General features: G+C 41.6%; 1 protein-coding gene across 4 annotated transcripts in view; it reads left to right on the forward strand.

Moving 5' to 3' along the window:
* The first annotated feature begins 212 nt into the window (after positions 1-212).
* jakmip2 (janus kinase and microtubule interacting protein 2) overlaps positions 213-26,286 on the forward strand; it is a 38,732-nt gene continuing 12,658 nt past the window's right edge. For 2 of the 4 annotated variants that reach the window (XM_046328446.1, XM_046328461.1), the window contains exons 1-8: positions 213-350; positions 16,920-17,164; positions 18,050-18,547; positions 20,834-21,079; positions 22,242-22,340; positions 23,050-23,196; positions 24,410-24,556; positions 26,154-26,210. In XM_046328446.1, the coding sequence (XP_046184402.1) occupies positions 17,036-17,164; positions 18,050-18,547; positions 20,834-21,079; positions 22,242-22,340; positions 23,050-23,196; positions 24,410-24,556; positions 26,154-26,210 (1,323 nt within the window). In that variant the 5' untranslated portion in view covers positions 213-350; positions 16,920-17,035. The remainder of the gene's footprint in view (positions 351-16,919; positions 17,165-18,049; positions 18,548-20,833; positions 21,080-22,241; positions 22,341-23,049; positions 23,197-24,409; positions 24,557-26,153; positions 26,211-26,286) is intronic. The other 2 variants (XM_046328453.1, XM_046328470.1) reach the window with 1 other exon arrangement.

Consider the following 26,286-nt stretch of genomic DNA (forward strand, 5'->3'; position numbering starts at 1 on the left):
GAGCGGTTGACACCATTTCCGCGAACGGGGGATGGAGAGGAGGTAAAGAAGAAAGAAACTGAGACTAGGTCCGTGTATATCTTGTGTACAAGCTTCCTCTTCGGGTATGGCAAATAACCCACAGAACGGGGGTTTAGAAATGGTGGAGTTACAGACACTGCAGTTCCCGGGTGCTGAAGTCCGTGAGCTCGTTCTCGCTGCACGGGAAGGAGGGCGGGGTCTCGTAGCATCATCGCTCTCAATTCATTGTAAGGCTGCTGATGCTGATCAGCAGCGGAGGAAAAACCAAGGGCCATGGAGACGGGTATAAAAACCTTAGGCCTTAATACATTGTGGAGATTAATTACACGGTAAGAACGCTTGGTTTCTATTAAAATGTTAAGTTGTTATTTTAAATGTTGGACCAGCTATAAATAAGAGAGAGCGATAGGAGAGAGATATGTTTTTACAGCAGGTTGATAGGAATCCTCAGGAAGAGTAAGCGTCATGTTTGTGTTATTACTGTCGTTATCGTCAAGCGTATGTCAGGACATTGCATTGCCTCAATGTATTATTAGGCATATGTCATCTTATGCTTTTCACAATGAATGTATTGGATAATTGTTAAGTATTTAAACGTATCTGTCGGAAGCACTGAGGTTTGTGACGGTCGGAAGGAACTGTATGGTCGGGAAGTAACAATCTTGGCCTGTGCATTAGGACGCATACAGATACAGTCCTTCAAATATTACGAGGAAATTGCTGTTGGCTGGCATGTTATGGTCAGGGCCATTTTAAAAGATGAATTTATACGATGCTTTGACAACACCTGTCTTTCTGTTAGCTACTGTAACTGATATCTGCCAATGGACATATGTTAGATAAATCCTCATCGGTTGTTGAAAAACCAGCTGTGAATTGCTATTTTTCACTAGCAATAGCATAGTGCTAACTGTTAGTGCTGTTGTCGCCATCATTTACCTGTCCCGGGCCATCTGGTATGCTTATTGTTGTGTTTGATATTCATAGGCCAGCACATAGGCAGGCCCATATTCAACATAGTGTTAACATAGTGTGTAATAGCCATAAGAACAATTCGTTACTATGAAAAACACCATCTAACAGCAAAACTGAAACCAAACATTTGTCTTGCTTATTTCTCTAATCTGAATGAAGATGTTTATAATAACTGTGTCAACTATTTACACACAACACACCAATATGACAAGGTAGGCCTACCAGAGGGCATGCATGGAGGCCTAGATGTATTATTACAAACCATCAATTGGGTTATTGGGAAGTGAGCTTTCAACCAGAGGGGTGCTGGTATTAAATGCTAGATGCCATTGCCTGCACTTTAAAACATTTATTGAGATTCGGTCCAAATGAATCATTTTACTTGCCCGTGTCAACTAAATTGTTGAGTTAACAAAATGTTTTAAGTTGAATTGACTTCAACTCACTCAAAATGTCAAAACATATTAAATCAAATTGATTTAGCAAAAAACTATGTGTTTTCTCAACTTAGAACTCAACTTAGAAATTCACAACAATAAAGTCGCTTTAGATAACTACAACATATCAAATTGTCTTAACTTATGAAATCAAGTTGAATCAGCTAAGATCTACATGGTTACTCAACTCAGGAAATTCACAACCAAGAAGTCAAACAATCTAAAGCAACTGAAAATGTCAAATTCAGATGATTTCAATTTATTTTGGGGGAGAAACTCATTGGAATAATATCATGTGTTACAACCATACATTTTTTACATTTACATCTTGGTAATTTAGCATACAATTTTCTCCAGAGTGACTTCAGTTAGTGCAGTCAATGAAGATAGATGAACAACCAAATGTAAAAAGTCAAGTGTTTCTGTAACCGTTAGCAAGAATTTAGTTGTAGTTAAAGTGGTCTGTTGGTTGGTTGCTGAGTTCACTGACTGTTTTGAAACTGGTGTAAAAGCTAAAACATGAGCAAGAGAGAGAGGGGAGCATAATGAAATCTCTATTATATCATTTCAAGGACTTACTCAGTTCTGAAATGTGTAATTGTCAATGTAGTTGTTTCAACTGTATAGGAAGTTGACAGGTTAAAATATTAAGGCATCCAGGTTACAAACTTTGGGAAGTTAAAACAACTAAAAGCTTTGGTTTTCTGACTGTCAAATACTTTGGTAATTTGTCAAATTAACTTTTAACAAGGCAAACATAACATTTAATTGAAATGCATTCCAGGTGACTACCTCATGAAGCTGGTTGAGAGAATGCCAAGAGTGTGCAAAGCTGTCATCAAGGCAAAGGGTGGATACTTTTAAGAATCTAAAATCTATTTAGATTTGTTTAACACTTTTTTGGTTACTATATGATTCCATATGTGTTATTTCATAGTTTTGATGTCTACACTATTATTCTACAATGTAGAAAATAGCAAAAATAAAGAAAAACCCTGGAATGGGTAGGTCTGTCCAAACTTTTGACTGGTACTGTAAGTATTCAGACCTTTTACTCAGTACTTTGTTGAAGCACCTTTGGCAGCGATTACAGCCTCAAGTCTTCTTGGGTATGACGCTACAAACTTGGCACACCTGTGTTTGGGGAATTTCTCCCATTCTTCTCTGCAGATCCTCTCAAGCTCTGTCAGATTGAATGGGGAGCGTTGCAACACAGCTATTTTCAGGTCTCTCCGGAGATGTTCGATTGGGTTCAAGTCCGGGCTTTGGCTGGGCCACTCAAGGACATTCAGAGGCTTTTCCTCAAGCCTGCATTGTCTTGGCTGTGCGCTTAGGGTCGTTCTCCTGTTGGAGATGAAACTTTGCCCCAGTCTGAGGTCCTGAGCGCTCTGGAGCAGGTTTTCATCAAGGATCGCTCTGTACTTTGCACTGTTCATCTTTGCCTTGATCTTGACTAGTCTCCCAGTCCCTGCCGTTGAAAACCATCCCCACACCATGATGGGGATTGTGCCTAGACACAATTCCTTCGACCTAATGGCTTGGTTTTTGCTCTTTATTTTTATTTATTTTTTATTTTTTAAAATTTCACCTTTATTTAACCAGGTAGGCCAGTTGAGAAAAAGTTCTCATTTACAACTGCAACCTGGCCAAGATGAAGCATAGGAGTGCGACAGAAACAACAACACAGAGTTACACATAAACAAACGTAGTCAATAACACAAAAGAAAAGGTAAATAGAAAGATGTATGTACAGTCAGGAAGGATAACATTCACTGCCATGCAGAGTGATTAAACCCCAGGTCCTCTGGCATAGCCAGCACTGAAATCAGGTCCTCTGGCATAGCCAGCACTGAAATCAGGTCCTCTGGCATAGCCAGCACTGAAATCAGGTCATCTGGCATAGCCAGCACTGAAATCAGGTCCTCTGGCATAGCCAGCACTGGAATCAGGTCCTCTGGCATAGCCAGCACTGAAATCAGGTCATCTGGCATAGCCAGCACTGGAATCAGGTCCTCTGGCATAGCCAGCACTGAAATCAGGTCCTCTGGCATAGCCAGCACTGGAATCAGGTCCTCTGGCATAGCCAGCACTGAAATCAGAGGCCGCATCCCAAATGGCACCATATTCCCTATAAAGTGCACTACTTTTGACCAGGGCTCATGAGGAATAGGATGTCAGTGCCATTCGGGACGTAGAGTGGCCCAACTGCACCATCTGCAAAGATTGCATAACCCTGATTCTCTTAAGAAATGTGACACAAAATGTTGTATTCCCTCCCTGTCTGGAAATTACATGGGCATAGCACGACAGGGGCATTTTGGAGCAAACCAAAATCCGAGCTGTCAAGGCCTGGCATTAGGAGTGTATTACATTCCAGCAGCATGCAATCTGAAAAAGTTATGCATGTGCAAATACAGCGAGACTTGCAAAACAAGCTGGAATTGAATATGTTGTATGATATGAATTGTATGTGAATAGCTTGGTTACATTAATATGATGTATGGACTATGTAGCATGTATCTTCTTTTATTACTTGTCGTTGTTTATGCCAGAATGGCAATAAAGTTATTTTATTTGTTTTGAGCGGAAGATAAAATTGGTGCCAAAGCCTTGCGAATAGACAGAAAGACATTTGTAGCAATGTGCTAAACGGTTGTCCTGAGTCTAGCAGTAGCATTTACTAATTACTGCCACAAATGAAGTGGCACCAAACAGCATTGGTGCTTAGAAATCTACCATAAAAAAAACATGACATTAGTACCCAACACAATAACACACTGGCAACAATTTCCTAATGTTTTGTACACTCAATGTATAAGAGTTATACTGTGTGTCCCAATAATATCTAATTTCTCCTGAAGTGTGCACTCATTCACTTATTTCCACAAATCTAAAAACGTTGGTTTGGTGGAGGCATGGACAACTGGGAGTTTCCACCATATTTATTTTACCAGTCATTCCTTTGAAGTCGGTTTGGTGGAGGCATGGACAACTGGGAGTTTCCACCATATTTATTTTACCAGTCATTCCTTTGAAGTCGGTTTGGTGGAGGCATGGACAACTGGGAGTTTCCACCATATTTATTTTACCAGTCATTCCTTTGAAGTCGGTTTGGTGGAGGCATGGGCAACTGGGAGTTTCCACCATATTTATTTTACCAGTCATTCCTTTTAAGTCAGAGATGAAATGTGAACAAGTGCACACTTTGGGAGGAAGGATAAATAATTGGGACAAACCCCATGTAAATGAAAAAAAACGCCTTTGGATTATGTCCCAGCACCAAATGTGGAACGGGCCAATAATCAGATTTATATGTAGCCTACAGCTTAATGTAACCCCGCCCCTGGTTCTGGCCGATTGCAGTCTACCGCAGCATCCCTCTAACATGGGCAGTTTCTGGGTTAATGCTGCATTAGTGCTCATGTATAGTGTAGTGTAACAGGAGAGACAGCTGTGTCCTGTTGTAGTCTGCTAGTGCATGGTCTGTAGTAGTACCCACCATCATCCCAACATGTGCCAGGTCTTGGTCACAGCATGGACCAGTCCATGGGGAATATTTATGGATTAACAACTATATAGATTGATCTCCATGAGGTCCACTGAAAATAATGTTGAACGTCCAATCCCCCAGTACAATTTGAAGCCAGTGGCCTTGATTCTGACTCTGGTGCAGGGAAAACGTTGAATACAACCTTGGCAACAAAAAAAGGCTGACTAAATAGTTGATTGACTAGCAATTTCCATAGACAGCTTCTTGCCAGCTAAATTCCAGAACCAACGTCATATGAACTGCTATCAATCCCTTGAAATGATATCAACAATAAGTAATGATGTATGAATGTTCTTTAATTAAGTATGAAAGATGAACTCAGTTTAAATTAATAAATATAAATTGGCTTCTACGAACGTTATATTATGTTCGACATCTACAGTGATTCACCTGAAAATGTACCTGACCAGTACTGTTTCCTGTAATCATTTAAATACTATAACGGGACAAAAAATGCTATTATATTATATCTTCAGGTTGGTGAGACAAAAGGTGTATTCTAAGAAATAATAATAGCTTTGCAGTACAGGACAATTGCAGTTTATATAATCTACTCTTCAGCATGCCAGTCATTTTTCCAATACCATAAAGGAAATCTTGTACAATTGTATTTGATACCTAGGGCAAGTTGAGGTTTAGGCCTTATTATCATATCTCATCCTTAATTCATCCATAGTGAAGAGCGCTGCCACTGTGGCGTATTTAACAGCGGTACCGTACAGCGCATTGTTGTGTTGGTGAGAACAGGATAACTGATGCCATAACTCCTCCTTCCAGATGACTTATTAAGGCTATCCTCCACACAACTGTGTTTGTAAGGCAGGCAGGGAGGGAGGAAGGGAGAAAGGAGGTAGGAGGGCTGGGAGACAAGGAGAGAGGGAGAAGGACTGAGAGGGCGGGAGGGAAGTAAGAGTACTTACTGGGAGGCAGGGAGGGAGGTAGGAGGACTGGGAGGCAAGGAGAGAGGGACAGGAGGAAGGGGGTACATTTGGAGCAGTGGACAGGCTGAAAGATATACTGTACCTGCTCAGTGTGTGTACTAAAACATTTTTTTTTATCTCTGTGTTTTGACATAAGGGTTATTTTTTACACAGGATGGTCAGTTTCATATGAGGGATGGTTTGCTGTTATGTTTGAGTTGATTTGTTGAAGGTTTCTGTGATCTCTGACCTTCTGTAGATTACACAATGTTGCCTGTTGATACATAGCCCAGTATTTTTACCCAAGAGCCTGGATGTCATCCAAACAAAACAGCACAGCTAAACAAAAGACTCTAATAACAAATGATGTTACACAAAAGACTCTAATAACAAATTATGTTACACAAAAGACTCCAATAACAAATTATGTTACACAAGACACTCTAATTTACATTACATTTAAGTCATTTAGCAGACGCTCTTATCCAGAGTGACTTACACTACCATTGCCACAATGACATAATAGGAATTGATGTCACTTTATTATCTATCTGCCAAGTAGGCCTAAACAAAGTAGACTTTTGTGCAGTACTGTATACAATTTGCCTGTCAAACAATAACAAAAAAATTATCGAGTTAATTGCAGGATTGCTGTGATTAATCACGATTAATTCAGAATTTGCTCAAATTGAAAAGCAACAAGAATATTGACATAATGGTTAGCAAAATCAGTAATGGATAGAAAAATTAGTAAAGGATAGCCAAATCAGTAATGGATAGCAAAATCAGTAAAGGATAGCCAAATCAGTAATGGATAGAAAAATCAGTAAAGGATAGCCAAATCAGTAATGGATAGCAAAATCAGTAAAGGATAGCAAAATAAATAACAAAATCAGTAATGGATAGCAAAATAAGTAATGGATAGCAAAATCACTAATGGACAGCAAAATCACTAATGGATAGCAAAATCACTAATGGATAGCAAAATCACTAATGGACAGCAAAATCACTAATGGATAGCAAAATCACTAAAGGATAGCAAAATAAATAACAAAATCAGTAATGGATAGCAAAATCAGTAAAGGATAGCAAAATAAATAACAAAATCAGTAATGGATAGCAAAATCACTAATGGACAGCAAAATCACTAATGGATAGCAAAATCACTAATGGACAGCAAAATCACTAATGGATAGCAAAATCACTAAAGGATAGCAAAATAAATAACAAAATCAGTAATGGATAGCAAAATCAGTAAAGGATAGCAAAATAAATAACAAAATCAGTAATGGATAGCAAAATCACTAATGGACAGCAAAATCACTAATGGATAGCAAAATCACTAAAGGATAGCAAAATAAATAACAAAATCAGTAATGGATAGCAAAATCAGTAAAGGATAGCAAAATAAATAACAAAATCAGTAATGGATAGCAAAATAAGTAATGGATAGCAAAATCACTAATGGACAGCAAAATCACTAATGGATAGCAAAATCACTAATGGATAGCAAAATCACTAATGGATAGCAAAATCACTAATGGATAGCAAAATCACTAATGGATAGCAAAATCACTAATGGACAGCAAAATCACTAATGGACAGCAAAATCAGGTAAAGCAAACTATCTTTAACCTCAATGTCAATTTGTTTGACACTGCGTTGTTGTTTTTAGCCATGTAGATTATTTATTTTGGATGTTTTCAATGAATTTTGAACAATGTCAGACTAATCACGATAAAAACGATTTTTGCACAAAAATGACGAAAACTGCACTTGAGTTAACTGCTCTAATAGCTCTTATAAAATTAGATTCCATGCTATTCTTCAAACTAGCGCTTATCAAATTGAATTGGTGCTTGATGTGTCCGTGTCTATTTCTAGTAAACACAAAGTGTTGATTCCTCTAGAGAGGTTCCAGACGAGGATACGGCAGACACTCAACATCTTTTAGTAAGGCCTGGTTGCCCTGTGCTCCTGTGATCTAAGGGTCCTTTGAGTGGATTTAACCCCTCTACCCTCCCGTCCAATCCTAATGACCTTTCCTTATCACAGACTGCCATGAAAGCACTCCCCCACCCCCTGCATGGGTTCATTTGGCTTTTTGAGGAAGGGTGAGAAGGAGGACGAGGGTATTGGGACGGGGTGAAGGGGGGAGGGTCTGCCTGAGCCATGTTCCATGTCTTCTGGTGCATCACAGACAGAAGCAAGCCCTCCGGGCACTGCCTGAAAAGCCTGGCCCTTACATCTCAATTGGCGTGACGACACGAAGGGGTACTTGTGCAAGCTCCAGAGGAGTATTGTGGGATTTAGAGCATTTAGGAACAGCCCTGATCAAACCTCATGCTACTCCCACCAGCTCCCCTGTTCCCATTACCCCTTCACCATGTCACACACACACATTCTTAGGCGGACACGCCAACAAACACAAGCACACACACCATGACCACCATCCCCATCATCACAACACATAACACCACAGGACCAGCAACACTGAAGGAATCTGTCAGATTCAAAGACGACCAGTCCCAAGAGTTGAGCAGGCCTTTGACGAGCACAAAACACGGCCTCTAAGATTTAAATCCTCTTTCCTTAGTTTTTAGTGTTTGATTGTGGATTACCTTAGGCTAACACATTTTTACACATTGTTGTGATATTGATTGTTACCTAAAAACCTATAAATCGTTTTCAATTCAGTCGATGTGACCAAAACCATGTTATTTAATTACACCAAATGTGTATTATGCAAATGTTACAAATGTTGATGTGTTAAATATAGTTAAATAAAGGTTAAATACAAAATTTAAAATACATTTAAATCTGGAGTTTGTATAAGAATGTCACTGATGGCATTGAAGCCAGACAGCCCTTCACAGACAGACTGTCTATATGTATTTATCCAGCCACAGTACAATTGGACATTGTAGTGTCTGTCAGCATTCATTTCAATGCCATTTTGTTGAGCGTCATTGCATTAGTTTTGCATTTCAGTATTGAATGAGACCAGTTCTCTGTGATTTTCCACTATCATGAGTTTGTTAGGTAGGAGTGGTCCGTTCAGTGTCACTATGCTCTGTGAGTAACCTGTTCATCACTCATGTCCATTGCTTTCCTGCCCTCGTCCAGAAGTGCTATGAAGAAACAGTGCCCATGAATCTATGGGTATGTTCTTAAATTCACTCTGGCTATCTACTCTGATTTCAGAGTATTTTTGTGTGCCAGAGCACAGAATAACTGATGAATTTACGAACACGCAATACCCATTGAATATGACCGGTGTCATATTCAACAGCAAAACAACGAGCAAAAAATGAAAGACAATTAAAACTTAATTAAATCCTTGCCAGCAGCACAGTTACAATCACCAACGCTCTAGACAACATGAAAACAGCAGAACCACCCCTGCTAGGGTGAGTAAAATGGTCAGAGTGAGATGTTCTCTCATTTGTATCTGGAAGTAGATAGCAAGCTAGCCAACTTTAGCCAGTTATCTTGGGTGCTTGACTGCTGTTGTGATGTCAGAATCCTTGGATCGACCCTACTCATTGGCCAGAGCATCCAGTGTGCTCTCTAAACGATCCAAGAGCCAAATGCTCTGAATTTACTTCTTCACGGTGGGTTAACTGCCTTGTTCATAGGCAGAACGACAGATTTTTACATTGTCAGCTCAGGGATTCAATCTTGTAACCTTACAATCTTGTAGTCCAACGCTCTATCCACTTGCCTCACGAGGAGCCTGCCTGTTACGTGAATGCAGTAAGAAGCCAAGGTAAATTGCTAGCTACCATTAAACTTATCTTATAAAAAACAATCAATCAATCATAATCACTAGTTATAACTACACATGGTTGATGAGATTACTAGTTTATCTAGCGTGTCCTGCTTTGAATATAATCAATGCTGTGCGCATTCGTGAAAAAGGAATGTCGTTGCTCCAACGTGTACCTAACCATAAACATCAATTCCTTTCTTAAAATCAATACACAGAAGTATATATTTTTAAACCTGCCTATTTAGCTAAAAGAACCGTTAGCAGGCAATATTACCCAGGTGAAATTGTGTCACTTCTCTTTCGTTCATTGAGTCAGGGTATATGCAAAAGTTTGAGCCGCCTGGCTCATTGAGAACTAATTTGGCAGAATTTTACTTCATTATGACATAACATTGAAGGTTGTGCAATATAACAGCAATATTTAGACTTAGGGATGCCACCCGTTAGATAAAACATGGAACAGTTCCGTGTTTCACTGAAAGAATAAACGTTTTGTTTTCAAATGATAGTTTCCGGATTCGACATATTAATGACCTAAGGCTCGTATTTCTGTGTGTTATTATGTTATAATTAAGTCTATGATTTGATAGAGCAGTCTGACTGAGCGATGGTAGATGTAACGGTTGTGAAACGACTAGCTAGTTAGCGGTGGTGCGAGCTAAATAGCGTTTCAATCATTGACGTCACTTGCTCTGAGACCTTGAAGTAGTGGTTCCCCTTGCTCTGCAAGGGCTGCGGCTTTTGTGGAGCGATGGGTAGCGATGCTTCGTGAGTGACTGTTGTTAATGTGTGCAAAGGGTCCCTGGTTTGCGCCCGGTTATGGGCGAGGGGACGGTCTAAAGTTATACTGTTACATAGGCACCAGCAAGCTCGTAAGCATTCATTCAAACAGCACTTTCGTGCGTTTTGCCAGCAGCTCTTCGTAATGCTTCAAGCACTGCTCTGTTTGTGACTTCAAGCCTATCAACTCAGGAGATTAGGCTGGTGTAACCGATGTGAAATGGCTAGCTAGTGCGTGCTAATAGCGTTTCAAACGTCACTCGCTCTGAGACTTGGGGTGGTTGTTCCCCTTGCTCTGCATGGGTAACGCTGCTTCAAGGGTGGCTGTTGTCGATGTGTTCCTGGCTGTTTTTGGCCCACCAATAATCGGTATCGGTATCAGCATTGACCAGAAAGAGCCATACCAGACTAACTTGCTATGAGTAAGGTCATAAAGACTCCAGAGAGTGGTTTAGGTGTCGATGTGTCGATGTGTTCCTGGTTCGAGCCCAGGTAGCGGCGAGGAGAGGGAGGGAAGCTATACTGTTACACTGGCAATACTAAAGAGCCTATAATAACATCCAGTAGTCAAAGGTTAATGAAATACAAATCGTATAGAGAGAAACAGTCCTATAATTCCTATAATAACTACAACCTAAAACTTCTTACCTGGGAATATTGAAGACTCATGTTAAAAGGAACCACCAGCTTTCATATGTTCTCATGTTCTGAGCAAGGAACTGAAACGTTAGCTTTCTTACATGGCACATATTGCACTTTTACTTCCTTCTCTAACACTTTGTCTTTGCATTATTTAAACCAAATTGAACATGTTTCATTATTTATTTGAGGCTAAATTGATTTTACTGATGTATTATATTAAGTCAAAATAAGTGTTCATTCAGTATTGTTGTAATTTTCATGATTACAAATACATTTGCAAAAATCGGCCGATTAATCAGTATCGGCTTTTTTTGGCCCTCCAATAATCGGTATCGGTATCGGCATTGAAAAATCATAATCGGCCGACCTCTAGTCCAGACCAGAAAGAGCCATACCAGACGAACTTGCTATGAGAAAGGTCATAAAGACTCCAGAGAGTGGTTTAGGTTGCTTTTCTTTTGAATGGTGGATGAGCCGTATTCTCTTGGGATTTCGTCTGCATATTCACACGAAGATATGAACTGTAGCCTATTTCTACAAAGCAGCCATGGTCCATGGACAGCGACCACAAGCAACACTTCACTGATTGAAAGCACTTAAGAAACCTAGCGAGGCCTCCCGGGTGGCGCAGTGCTTAAGGGCGCTGTACTGCAGCGCCAGCTGTGCCATCAGAGACTCTGGGTTCGCGCCCAGGCTCTGTCGTAACCGGCCGCGACCAGGAGGTCCGTGGGGCGACGCACAATTGTGTCGCCCCACGGACCGTCGTCCGGGTTAGGGAGGGCTTGGTTGGTAGGGATGTCCTTGTCTCATCGTGCACCAACGGCTCCTGTGGCGGGCCAGGTGCAGTGCGCGCTAACCAAGGTTGCCAGGTGCACAGTGTTTCCTCTGACACATTGGTGCGGCTGGCTTCCGGGTTGGATGCGCGCTGTGTTAAGAAGCAGTGCGGCTTGATTGGGCTGTGTATCGGAGGACGCATGACTTTCAACCTTCGTCTCCTTTCAACCTTCGTCTCTCCCGAGCCCGTACGGGAGTTGTAGCGATGAGACAAGATAGTAGCTACTAAAAAACAATTGGATACCACGAAATTGGGGAGAAAAAGGGGTAAAAATTCAACAAAAAGATAAATAAAAAGCCTAGCGACTGGTAAGCGCAGGTGAGATGACTACTATCTTCATCTGAAATCTTAGTGTGATGTTTTAATCATCATTATATGTCAACCTGCCTCTGATAATGAGGATATTGTATTCAAGGAGGCTATTGCAGTGTGTGAACAGTGGCTGAAATTACAGAGCATGGGTTCTACAGTCTTCGTAAGAGACTGCTGCTAAGTTCTGGGCAGTGGTCTAGTGGTAACATTTGTGACTCCCCGTTGGAGAGTGGGATTCAATCCCTGTGTCTCTTCACCTCTCTCTCACTATTTCTTATCTGTCAATAAAGCGTCCCAAAAAATATGAGAGGGATTCTCCACTTCCTTAACAAAGAGAGACTGCTGCTAGTGAGTCAGAGGCTAGTCTTTAATATTTCTCCCGGTGTGGGGGAGGTTCTTCTGTCTCCTCTCTTTGGCTTGATGTGCGTAGGAGATTGCTGTATTTCACAAACATGTTGCTAGGTTACGCCTGGCCATTCTTTCAATGGATGCCCAGGACTGCCTCCAAACTCCAACATCTCCCTCTGTCATGGTCTTTAGCCTCAGCCAATCATATCAGACCACTGTCATATCTCCTTATGCAAACACACAGCAGCACAATGCTGTGCCCCACTGTATTCTGCCCTTCCCCCTATACCCATAGGAAGATGTTTGGGGGTGGGGATGCTGCGATGATTTTTTTATCCGCGCTACAGACAGCTATATCGGCCCACTAGTACAAGATTAGTAAAGGCCCACTGCACTACTTTTGTGAAGAAAAAAACAAAATTATAATTTTAAAAATTATATTATGTCTGATTTTTCAGGGGGTGGCTATGCCTCCCCACGCTCTACTCTAACACCCGCCAACAAAACCCTTTCTCTTACCTAACAACATGTATACAGTAACATGTGCACAGTACTTCAAATTGGGATGAGTAGGACATTAGTAAAGTTAGAAAAACAGTTTGCTTCAGCAGTGATTGTTCATAACATTACCCTCTAAAGCTAATGAGGTGCTGACCTGTTGCACCCTCGACAACCACTGTGATTATTATTATTTGACCATGCTGGTCATTTATATAATATAATAATATAATAATAATAAACATTTGACAGTCTTGGCCATGTTCTGTTATAATCTCCACCTGGCACAGCCAGAAGAGGACTGGCCACCACTCATAGCATGTTTGTCCCATTTAACTCCAACATGGGAGTTGATTTTCTCTTGCTTCAGCTCAAAAATGGTTGCCATGTTTTCCAAAATATTTTGGAACAGCACACTGATCATATACCAATATCGGCGCTCTGATTGGAGGATTCCCAAAAATGTCCCCTTAGTAGCGCTGTTGATCAAGATTCCCAACATAATAAAAAGTAGCTAATTGAGGAGGTCCAGGGAGAAGACAGGGAAGCCTGAGAGGAAGACAACCAAATCTTTAGTTTGGTGGACTATCATGACTATCAGACTATGTATGTTGAAAACTTTTTTAGGAGATGCGATGGATCATTGGGGATAATTCAATATTCATTTTCTTTTGGTTTTCAGTGAAATCATCCCATGTTAAGAATCAACTCATTTAATTAAAGTTAAATTCATAACTAAATTGTTGTTTTTCTATTGGAAGGATTTAATCATTTGCAATTATGTCTACTTATGATAAGGTAAAAGGTTTATGTTTCTGTCTCTGTATGATATGGTAAATACAGTTGAATTCGGAAGTTAACATACACCTGAGCCAAATTCATTTAAACTCAGTTTTTCACAATTCCTGACATTTAGTCCTAGTAAAAAAAAAATCCCTGTCTTATGTAAGTTAGGATCACCACTTTATTTTAAGAATGTGAAATGCCAGAATACTAGTAGAGAGAATGATTTATTTTAGCTTTTATTTCTTTCATCACATTCCCAGTGGGTCAGAAGTTTACATACACTCAATTAGTATTTGGTAGCATTGCCTTTAAATGGTTTAACTTGGGTCAAATGTTTCAGGTAGCCTTTCACAAGCTTCCCACAATAAGTTGGGTCAATTTTGGCCCATTGCTACTGACAGAGCTGGTGTACTGAGTAAAATTTGTTATCCTCCTTGCTCGCACACGCTTTTTCAGTTCTGCCCACAATGGCCACTCCAATACCTTGACTTTGTTGTCCTTAAGCCATTTTGCCACAACTTTGGAAGTATTCTTGGGGTCATTGTCCATTTAGAAGACCCATTTGCGACCAAGCTTTAGCTTCCTGACTGATGTCTTGAGATGTTGCTTCAATATATCCACATAATTTCCCCTCCTCATGACGCCATCTATTTTGTGAAGTGCACCAGTCCCTCCTGTGCTTCACGGTTGGGATGGTGTTTCCTCGGCTTGCAAGCATCCCCCTTTTAACATCTAAACATAACGATGGTCATTATGGCCAAACAGTTCTATTTTTGTTTCATCAGACCAGAGGACATTTCTCCAAAAAGTACAATCTTTATCCACATGTGCAGTTGCAAACCATAGTCTGGCTTTTTTATTGTGGTTTTTGACCAGTGGCTTCTTCCTTGCTGAGCGTCCTTTCAGGTTATGTCGATGGTGGACTCGTTTTACTGTGGATATAGATACTTTTGTACCTGTTTCCTCCAGCATCTTCACACGGTCCTTTGCTGTTGTTCTGGGATTGATTTGCACTTTTTGCACCAAAGTACGTTCGTCTCTAGGAGACAGAACGTGTCTCCTTCCTGAGGGGTATGACGGCTTCATGGTCCTATGGTGTTTATACTTGCGTACTATTGTTTGTACAGATGAACGTGGTACCTTCAGGCATTTGGAAATTGCTCCCAAGGGTGAACCAGACTTGTGGAAGTCGACTATTTTTTTTCTTGACTGATTTCTTTTGATTTTCCCATGATGTCAAGCAAAGAGGCACTGAGTTGGATGGTAGGCCTTGAAATACATCCACTGGTACACCTCCAATTGACTCAAATGATGTCAATTAGCCTATCAGAAGCTTCTAAAGCTCTGACATCAATTCCTGGAATTTTCCAAGCTGTTTAAAGGCACAGTCAACTTAGTGTATGTAAACTTCTGACCCACTGGAATTGTGATACAGTGAATTATAAGTAGAATCATCTGTATGTAAACAATTGTTTGAAAAATGACTTGTGTCATGCACAATGTAGATGTCCTAACCGACTTGCCAAAACTATAGTTTGTTAACAAGACATTTGTGAAGTGGTTGAAAAATGTGTTTAAATGACTCCAACATAAGTGCATGTAAACTTCCGACTTCAACTGTATATACAATGCAAAAAACATCTACATTTAAATGGTATTAATATCTATTTGCCTATATTTCGGTTAATCCCCATATATTCCCGTTAATTCCCACGACAAGTTTCCACCTCTGAATATTACCCAAATGTGCAACCCAGGTTGAGGATCAGACCTGCACAACGGTCAGGAGGAATATTGGACCAATCCTCTTTACAAAGCTGTTTCAGTTCTGCGATATTCTTGGGATGTCTTGTGGGATGTCTTGTGTAAACCGCTTTCTTGAGGTCATGCCACAACAACATCTCAATCGGGTTGAGGTTAGGACTCCAGATGCCATATTTTCTTCTGTAGAAGCCATTTTGTTGTTGATTTACTTCTATGTTTTGGGTCGTTGTCCTGTTGCATCACCGAACTTCTGTTGAGCTTCAATTGGCGGACAGATAGCCTTACATTCTTCTGCAAATTGTCTTGATAAACTTGGAAACTCATTTTTATGTTGTTAATTGCAAGCTGTCCAGGCCCTGAGGCCTGTAGCTCCCTTCACCATACTTTATAGTTGGAATGAGGTTTTGATGTTGGTGTGCTGTGCCTTTTTTTCACCACACATACAGTTGTGTGTTCCTTGCAAACAACTCAACTTTAGTTTCATCTGTCCACAGAATATTTTGCCAGTAGCGCTGTGGACCATCTTTTGCGAACTTCAGACATGCAGCAATGTTTTTTTTATACCAGTGGCTTCTTCCGTTGTGCCCTCCCATGAACATCATTCTTGTTTAGTGTTTTACGTATTGTAGAGTCGTCAACAGAGATGTACTCTTGCAGTCATCTTTGCAGGACGGCCACTCCTAGGGAGAGTAGCAGCAGTGCTGAACTTTCTCCATTTATAGACACTTTATCTAACCATGGAGTGATGAACCTCAAGGCTTTTAGAGATACTTTTGTAACCCTTTCCAGCTTTATGCAAGTCAACAATTCTTAAATTTAGGTATTCTGAGATCTCTTTTGTTCAAGGCATGGTTCACATCAGGCAATGCTTCAAATTTTGTGAGTGTTTTTCATAGGGCAGGGCAGCTTTAACCAACATCTCCAATCTCGTCTCATTGATTGGACTCCAGGTTAGCTGACTCCTGACTCCGACTAGCTTTTGGAGAAGTCTTTAAGGGTTCACATACTTTACCAACCTACACTGTGAATGTTTAAATGATGTATTCAATATAGACAAGAAAAATACAATAATTTGTGTGTTATTAATTTAAGCAGACTGTGTTTGTCTGTTGTTGTGACTTGGATGAAGCTCGGATCTAATTTATGCAGAAATCCAGATCATTCCAAAGGGTTCACATACTTTTTCTTGCTACTGTATGTTAACACTTAAGTTGAGGTTATCTTCCTGATCCTTCAATGACAGTTGTCTAAAATGTTTCTTATTCCTCTCCACACTTAGCTCTTCTGTCTACTAAGATCATGAGGAAGAGGAAGAACTGGAAACCACAGGAGGGCCTCTGTTCGTTTCTATGAAGTCTCAATGAAAGCATTGGAGCAGCTGTAATATTTGACTCAATGGCAAAGAAGGGACGCACCAAGGGCGAGAAGCCCGAAGCGCTCATCTCTGCTTTACAGGCAGCTAACGAAGATCTCAGGTCCAAACTGACTGACATTCAAATAGAACTTCATCAAGAGAAATGCAAGGTAGGCCACGTTGGAACACTACATTACATGTAAATCTTCCCTTCTTAAACACACCTACACTGAGTGTACAAAACATTATGTATGCCTGCTCTTCCCATGAGATAAACTGACCAGGTGAAAGCTATGATCCTTTATTGATGTCAGTTGTTATATCCACTTCAATCAGTGTAGATAAAGGGGAAGAGACAGGTTAAAGAAGGATTTTTAAGCCTTGAGACAGTTGAGACATGGATTGTGTATGTGTGCCTTTCAGAGGGTAAATGGCCAAGACAAAATATTTAAGTGCCTTTGAATGGGCTATAGTAGTAGGTGCCAGGCACACCAGTTTGTGTCAAGAACTGCAATGCTGCTGGGTTTTTCACACTCAACAGTTTCCCGTGTATATCAAAAATGGTCCACCATCCAAAGGACATCCAGCCAACTTGACACAACTGTGGGAAGCATTGGAGGCAACATGGTCCAGCATCCCCGTGGAACGCTTTTGACACCATGTAGAATCCATGCCCTGACTAATTGAGGGTGTTCTGAGGGTGAAAGGGTGGGGCTGCAAGCAATATTAGGAATGTGTTCCTAATGTTTTGTACACTCAGTATATAACAGTGTCTTCAACTGCAGATGGCACATGCTTTTTGTTGGTAATGAGTTGCTTGACAAAGTCCAACAATTTAAGAAGGATCTATTTGAAATTATGACTTTACAAAAAGTTGGGTCAAAATGGGTCAAAATTGACCCCTGTCGGTGATTTTAGGGTTAATCAATTTATCAACTTAACCGGTGTTAGATCAAGAGAATTGCCTCCGGGCTGTATGTAGTCCTCTCTCTGACATGCCTTTGTAGTGTAACCCAGTTCTCTTTGTCTCCTATTCCTCTCTCCCTGGGGGCTAGGTGAGTAAATTGGAGCGTGAGAAGGTGCAGGAGTGCAAGCGCATCCGGGAGCAGGAGCAGCACCGGCACACGGCCACGCTGACAGAGCAGCGAGCCAAATGGCACGAGGAGAAGCAGAAGGAGCTCCAGGCGCTCAGAGAGAACCTGGTCCGCCAGCACGAGCAGGAACAGGCCCGCACCGCCAAGATCAAGGACCAAGAGAACCAGCGGCTCAAGGCGGCACTGAGCGCCATGCGGGACGGCAGCGGAGAGAAGGTGCGCACAGCATTGACCCTGGAGGCCAAAGAAGAGGCGCGGCGCTTCTTCGACGTGGAGAGGGTCAAGCTGCTGCAGGAGATCTCCGAGCTCAAGCAGACCAAGAAGCAGACAGACGAGGCGCTCAGCACCATGATCCAAGCAGATAAGATGAAGGCTGGGGACCTGCGCTCCGAGCACCAGATTCACCAAGAGCAGATTTCCAAGATCAAGTGGGACAGCGAGAGGGACATCCGCAGACTGGTGAATACTGGCTGAGGGTCTGCAGACGGTCTGATCTCCAGAATGCATGTCTAGCTGAACACTAGATGTAGCCTTAGCTGTTCTTTCTCATTGCTCCATTCATTTCTATTTATTTAACTAGGCAAGTCAGTTAAGAACAAATTCTTATTTACAGTGATGGCCTACCAAAAGGCAAAAGGCCTCCTGTGGGTACGGGGGCGGGGATTAAAACAAAAAATATAAAATATATATAAATATAGGACAAAACACATATCACGACAAGAGTGACAACACAACACTACATAAAGAGAGACCTAAGACAACAACATAGCAAGGCAGCAACACGTGAAAACACAGCATGGTAGCAACATAACATGACAACAACATGGTAGCAACACAATATAGTAGCAGCACAAAACATGGTACAAACATTATTGGGCACAGACAACAGCACAAAGGGCAAGGTAGAGAATACAATACATCACGCAAAGCAGCCTCAACTGTCATTAAGAGTGTCCATGATTGAGTCTTTGAATGAAGAGATTGAGATAAAACGGTCCAGTTTGAGTGTTTGTTGCAGCTCCTTCCAATCGTTGCAGCGAACTGAAAAGACGAGCGACCCAGGGATGTGTGTGCTTTGGGGAACTTTAACAGAATGTGACTGGCAGAACGGGTGTTGTATGTGGAGGATGAGGGCTGCAGTAGCTCAGATAGGGGGGAGTGAGGCCTAAGAGGGTTTTATAAATAAGCATCAACCAGTGGGTTTTGCGACGAGTATACAGTGATGTGTCCTATATGGAGCATTGATGGCAAATCTGATGGCCAAATGGTAAAGAGCATCTAGCTGCTCGAGAGCACCCATGTCATGGCTCTCATCGAAAGGAGTGGACCAAAGCGCATCGTGGAAAGTGTTCATGATATTTTATTCAAAAACACTCAAACAAAATAATAAACGTGAAAACGAAAGCGCACAGTTTTGTCAGGTACAGACACTAAAGAGAAATCAAGATCCCGCAAAACCCAAAAGGAAAATGACAACTTATATGTGATCCCCAATCAGAAACAACGATAGACAGCCTCTGATTGGGAACCACACACGGCCAAAAACAAAGAAATAGAAAACATAGACTTTCCCACCCGAGTCACACCCTGACCTAACCAAACATCGAGAATAAAAAGGATCTCTACGGTCAGGGTGTGACAACCCTTACGTGCCTTTTCTATAAATTATGTCTCCGTAATCTAGCATGGGTAGGATGGTCATCTGAATCAGGGTTAGTTTGGCAGCTGGGGTGAAAGAGGAGCGATTACGATAGACAAAACCAAGTCTAGATTTAACTTTAGCCTGCAGCTTTGATATGTGCTGAGAGAAGGACAGTGTACCGTCTATCCATACTCCAAGTACTTGCATGAGGTGACAACCTCAAGCTCTAAACCCTCAGAGGTAGTAATCACACCTTTGGGGAGAGGTGCTGATTTTTCATAAGGAAAAATCAAGTCTGAAATTTCTAAGTGGAAATTACAAAATTCCGAAGCCTTTTTAAACCTCAGATACACTACAAGTTTGATATTTTCTGCATTGCATGAAGGTTCTCCTGCAACAAGGTGATCAAATTAAGATCCTACATTTGTACCTAATTATCATGATCCTTATCAAAGCTAGTTGGAATCGAATCAAATTTTGCCAAAGTTATGACTTTGTTCCAAAGCAATCAATTAGCAAGGAGTAGCCCTTTTATCTTGGCAAAGGTCAGACTCTGTCACGTTCTTTCCAGGCAGACTTTCACATGATACAATTTGATATATACTATCATGTTTCAGGGAAGACTCAGATGCAGACAGTGTCAAAGTAACAAAAGTTTATTACTAGAACAGGGGGCAGGCAAAACAACAAGTCAAGGTCAGGCAGAGGTCAATAATCCAGGGTGGTGTGACAAAGTACAGAACGGCAGGCAGGCTCAGGGTAAGGGCAGGCAGAATGCTCAAAATCAGGAAAACTAGGAAACCGGAACTAGAAAAAGACAGGAGCAAGGGGAAAAACGCTGGTAGGCTTGACGAACAAAACGAACTGGCAACATACAAACAGAGAACACAGGTATAAATACACTGGGGATAATGGGGAACATGAGCGACACCTGGGGTGGAGACAAGCAAAAAGACAGGTGAAACAGATCAGGGTGTGATACATACAGTATGATACATCATATCTTCAAATTATACTTTTAGAACTGTGCACGTCTGTCGTTCCGTCTGTCCTGTCCGTCTCTCTGAGTCACCGAGTTTCCTGTTTCCTATTCCTTCCTTCAGGTGGATGAGATCAAGTCTAAAGAGCGCACCATCTTCTCTCTGGAGAAGGAGTTGGAGAATGCCATTGGCCTGCTGCAGAAGCTGCAGATGCAGAAGGATGCCCTGGACGACCAGCTGTTCCTGGTCAAGGAGGCAGAGTGTAACCTGGGTAGCCCCAAGAGAGAGATCCCTGGACGGGCTGGGGACGGGGCAGAACACTGTGGCAGCCCGGTACGACATAGAAAGGCAGAGGGGAACTTGGAAATGGTACAAATGCAGTCTGTAGATTATAGAAATGTAATAATGAAGCCAGTCCAAAATAAATTACTTTGAAATTAATCTGACAATTAACCCATAATGAAAGGTAAAATAGGCCTACACTAGTTTATGTACAGTATAGCCAATTGCCACACTCCAATTACGTAGTGCCTACTGTATAGGCTATGTATAGAAGCAGCCTGTGTAGTTTATGCGGAAAAAACACAAGACAAATGACATAAACAAGTGGTCATAAAAAAATATGAAATAACTCTGGAATTGTAATACCATCATCCACATGCGGAAACATGGTCTTTGCTCAATACAGGACAATTATCAAGCTGCTTTCACACAGTCAAACAAGCACAGTTTGGGTGTGGCCATTCTTTATATGGAGATTTTGTGACTCAGATAATACCACATTTTAAGACCAAAAATATCGAAACGTTTTTAAAGCCCCACTCCATAGTGCCCCACCAACAAAATGTTCGTAATAGGGCAAATGCATCCCATCATACAGTATCTTCTAATGCAAATATCACTTTTTATGCTCAATGAATTACTTGCTATGATGGTAATATTACTTTTTAAACATGACAAAGTAGTACTAGGTAATATGTCAAATGAAAAACACAAAAAAACAAGTATTTAGATAAATACTCCTATCTTCTAAAAGAGTACCTGCCAATTTACTACACAATAAATCAAGCTCCTACCTGGTATTGAACAGAAAACTGAAGGGATCTGAAGGCCGTTGTATCTGAAGATAGCTGGTCAGTCAAGAAGCCTGCTGGTCAGTCAAGAAGACTGCTAGTCAGTTAAGAAGTCTGTGAGGTTTTAATGCAGTCTCACATTCTGGATTAGTCATGGTCTGCTTGAAAATCACCACATGACAGAAAACTATTTGTCTTTGGCTTTTTTTTTCTAAAGAGATGTGTCACTGATACGTCTAAATAATTACCTTATAAGTAAATTCCAGAAATAAATGTCCTATAAATGTGTATTTTCCTAACAAATCTGTTCCCAACATGTATGTCATTGAAATTATTCATATCATACAACTATTCACAATAATGCATTTGTGTATAATTCACAATAATCCATATCATTTTTGTCGTATAGTGAATGTAGTGTGTCGTAACACGCCATGCGTTCTGTTTCAACAACCCAGGACATGCGCAGGAACCAGAGGCGCATGGCTGACCTCAACTCCACCATCCGCAAGCTGGAGGACCGCAACTCACTGCTGGTGGATGAGAGGAATGAACTGGTATGATCTGGTCATTCTGAATTCCTCCTACCTGGCAGAGAGCCTAGCAATGAATCACGGCAGGGTACCCTAGTGGTTAGAGTGTTGGACTAGTAGCCGAAAGGTTGCGAGTTTGAATCGCCGAGCTGACAAGGTACAAATCTGTTGTTCTGCCCCTGAACAGCCCCACTAGGCTGTCATTGAAAATAAGAATTTGTTCTTAACTGATTTGCCTAGTAAAATAAAAATATAAAAATAAAGATCTTGGGGCATTCCAAATGGCTCCCTATTTAGTTCTGACCAGGGCCCAGAAGGGTGTAGGCAATAGGCTCCCATTTGGAATGCAGCCTTGGTCCTCTGTCACTGAAGGATAACAGTCCTCTTTAATCTGGATTCATTAAACATACACTGAATGCACCTGGCAAAACACCTGTAAATAATTTATAAATACAGTACCTAGTCTAGACCCCTGCCATGTTGACACACTGGACTGAGTGAAACTCTTCATCCCTCCCTCTCCCTTTGTTCCCCTTCTATTCTATCTTCATTTGCATCTATCGCTCCCTGTCGCTATCTCACTCTGTCTGTCTCTCTGTCTGTCTCCTCTCTCTCTCCCTCTCTCTCTTCCTTTCGCTCTCTCTTTTCTCTTTCTCTCTGTCTGTCTTTCTGTCTCCTCTCTCTCTATTTTCTCTATCTCTTTCTCTCTTTTCTCTCTCTCTCATCCTCTCAGCTGAAGCGTGTGCGGGAGTCTGAGAAGCAGTGCAAGCCCATGCTGGAAAAGAACAAGGTGCTGAATAAGAGGAATGATGACCTCAGCCAGACCCTGCAGCGCATGGAAGAGAAACTCAAAGGCCTGGCCAAGGAGAACCTGGAGATGGTGAGTGGCATAGAAATAGAACTACAGACCATTGTCTTAAATTGGGAATCCCCATTCTAGTAATTCTATTTCTATTCTATGGTGAGTGGAATCATCGCACAGATGATTAGGGCTCCAATAGTTTAGTAAACATTTTTACATTTGACCTTTATTTAACCAGGTAGGCCAGTTGAGTTCTCATTTAAAACTGCGACCTAGCCAAGATAAAGCAAACCAGTGCGACAAAAACAATAACATAGAGTTACACAAACAAACGTACAGTCAATAAAACAAAAGAAAAGGTAAATAGAAAATGTTTGTACAGTGTGTGCAAATGTAGAAGAGTAGGGAGGTAGGCAATAAATAGGCCCTAGAGGCTAAAATAATTACAATTTAGCATTAAAACTGGAGTGATAGATGTGCAGATGATGATGTGCAAGTAGAAATACTGGGGTGCAAAAGAGCAAGAGGGTAAGTAATAATATGGGGATGAGGTAGTTGTGTGTGCTATTTACAGATTGTCTGTGTACAGGTACAGTGATCGGTAAGCTGTTCTGACAGCTGATGCTTAAAGCTAGAGAGTGAGATATAAGACTCCAGCTTCAGAGATTTTTGCAATTAGTTCCAGTCATTGGCAGCAGAGAACTGGATGGAAAGGCGGCCAAAGTAAGCGTTGGCTTTGGGGATGACCAGTGCAATATACCTGCTGGAGCGCGTGCTATGGGTGGGTGTTTCTATTGTGACCAGTGAGCTGAGATAAGATGGGGCTATACCTAGCAAGGACTTATAGATGACCTGGAGCCAGTGGGTTTGGCGACAGATATGTAGCGAGGGCTAGCCAACGAGTGCATACAGGTCGCAGTGGTGGGTCGTATATGGGGCTTTGGTGACAAAACAGATGGCACTGTGATAGACTACATCCAGTTTGCCAAGTAGAGTGTTGGGGGCTATTTTGTAAATTACAATAATAATAATAATACAAGCATGCCACAATAGCTCAGTGCTTATGAAGACTGTCTGCAACACATGAGCTATGATTACAGTCCTTATCAAAGTACAGTCTGCATTAGTCTTGTGGATTTAGAAATCCATGATATTGCAGCTTTGGCCTCAGTGCCCTAACAACCACCACAAATCTACTTGACTAATGACGAGCCCATACTGAGCAATATAGAGGGTTGTTTAACTCAACTACAACTCGCTCCACTCATAAAGGTCTTTTCTGTTTCTGTAGAAGGAGAAGATCAGCTCCCACCTGCCACTGAAGAAAGCCAACTGTAAGTCTCTGAATGATCTGGACCAGGCGCATGATGACCAGGAGATTGAGTTCCTCAAGCTGCAGGTGCTGGAGCAACAAAGCATGATCGACGAGCTGACAAGAGTGAGTTCTCCTTTTACAAATTTGAATTCCCCAATGTATATATTTTTTAATCAAATAAAATAAAATGTATTTATATAGCCCTTCTTACATCAGCTTATATATATCAAAGTGCTGTACAGAAACCCAGCCTAAAACCCCAAACAGCAAGCAATGCAGATGTAGAAGCATGGTGGCTAGGAAAAACTCCCTAGAAAGGCTAAAACCTAAGAATAAACCTAGAGAGGAACCAGGCAACGAGGGGTGGCCAGTCCTCTTCTGGCTGTGCCGGGTGGAGATTATAACAGAACATGGCCAAGATGTTCAAATGTTCATAAATGACCAGCATGGTCAAATAATAATAATCACAGTAGTTGTCGAGGTTGCAACAGGTCAGCACCTCACGAGTAAATGTCAGTTGGCTTTTCATAGCCAATCATTGAGAGTATCTCTACCGCTCCTGCTGTCTCTAGAGAGTTGAAAACAGCAGGTATGGGACAGGTAGCACGTCCGGTGAACAGGTCAGGGTTCCATAGCTGCGGGCAGAACAGTTGAAACTGGAGCAGCAGCACGGCCAGGTGGACTGGGGACAGCAAGGAGTCATCATGCCAAGTAGTCCTGAGGCATAGTCCTAGGGCTCAGGCCTTCCGAGAGAGAGAGAGAGAGAGAGAGAGAGAGAGAGAGAGAGAGAGAGAGAGAGAGAGAGAGAGAGAGAGAGAGAGAGAGAGAGAGAGAGAGAGAGAGAAAGAGAACTGGTGGACACAGTATCTGGAGAACTGGTGGACACAGTATCTGGAGAACTGGTGGACACAGTATCTGGAGAACTGGTGGACACACAGTATCTGGAGAACTGGTGGACACACAGTATCTGGAGAACTGGTGGACACACAGTATCTGGAGAACTGGTGGACACAGTATCTGGAGAACTGGTGGACACACAGTATCTGGAGAACTAGTTGACACACAGTATCTGGAGAACTGGTGGACACAGTATCTGGAGAACTGGCGGACACACAGTATCTGGAGAACTGGTGGACACACAGAATCTGGAGAACTAGTTGACACACAGTATCTGGAGAACTGGTGGACACAGTATCTGGAGAACTGGTGGACACAGTATCTGGAGAACTGGTGGACACAGTATCTGGAGAACTGGTGGACACACAGTATCTGGAGAACTTGTGGACACACAGTATCTGGAGAACTGGTGGACACACAGTATCTGGAGAACTGGTGGACACAGAGTATCTGGAGAATTGGTGGACACAGTATGTGGAGAACTGGTGGACACACAGTATCTGGAGAACTTGTGGACACACAGTATCTGACTCTTTTGCTCTTTGACAGGTACAATTGGCTGATCTCAGGAAATGTATCCATGGTTGCTGAAGTTGTATGTTTGTTTGTTGGTAGTTGAAAATGGAAAAGTCTAAATGGTGTCCTTGGGACACTCTGATGTCACCCCATTGAAGTTTACATTTAGAAAGGCAAAGGTTAAGGTTAGGGTTAAGGTTAGGTAAGGGGAATAGTTCGAGTTAGGTTTAGGGTAGGGGTTATGGTAGGGAGGTCCCAAGGATTCCTGGATAGCTCTAACTGTTCTGACATGCCTGATATGTTTTAGGATAGGGAAAAACTATTGCGGAAGAAGAGGCATAAACGAAGCAACAGACCAATAAAGGTAGAGTTTTTTCTTCCCATGACAACACAATAAAAAATATCAGTACAATAATACATTCATCTGCCTTGGGAAATAT

This window comes from Oncorhynchus gorbuscha, linkage group LG02 (assembly GCF_021184085.1).
Source record: "Oncorhynchus gorbuscha isolate QuinsamMale2020 ecotype Even-year linkage group LG02, OgorEven_v1.0, whole genome shotgun sequence".
NCBI lineage: Eukaryota > Metazoa > Chordata > Actinopteri > Salmoniformes > Salmonidae > Oncorhynchus > Oncorhynchus gorbuscha.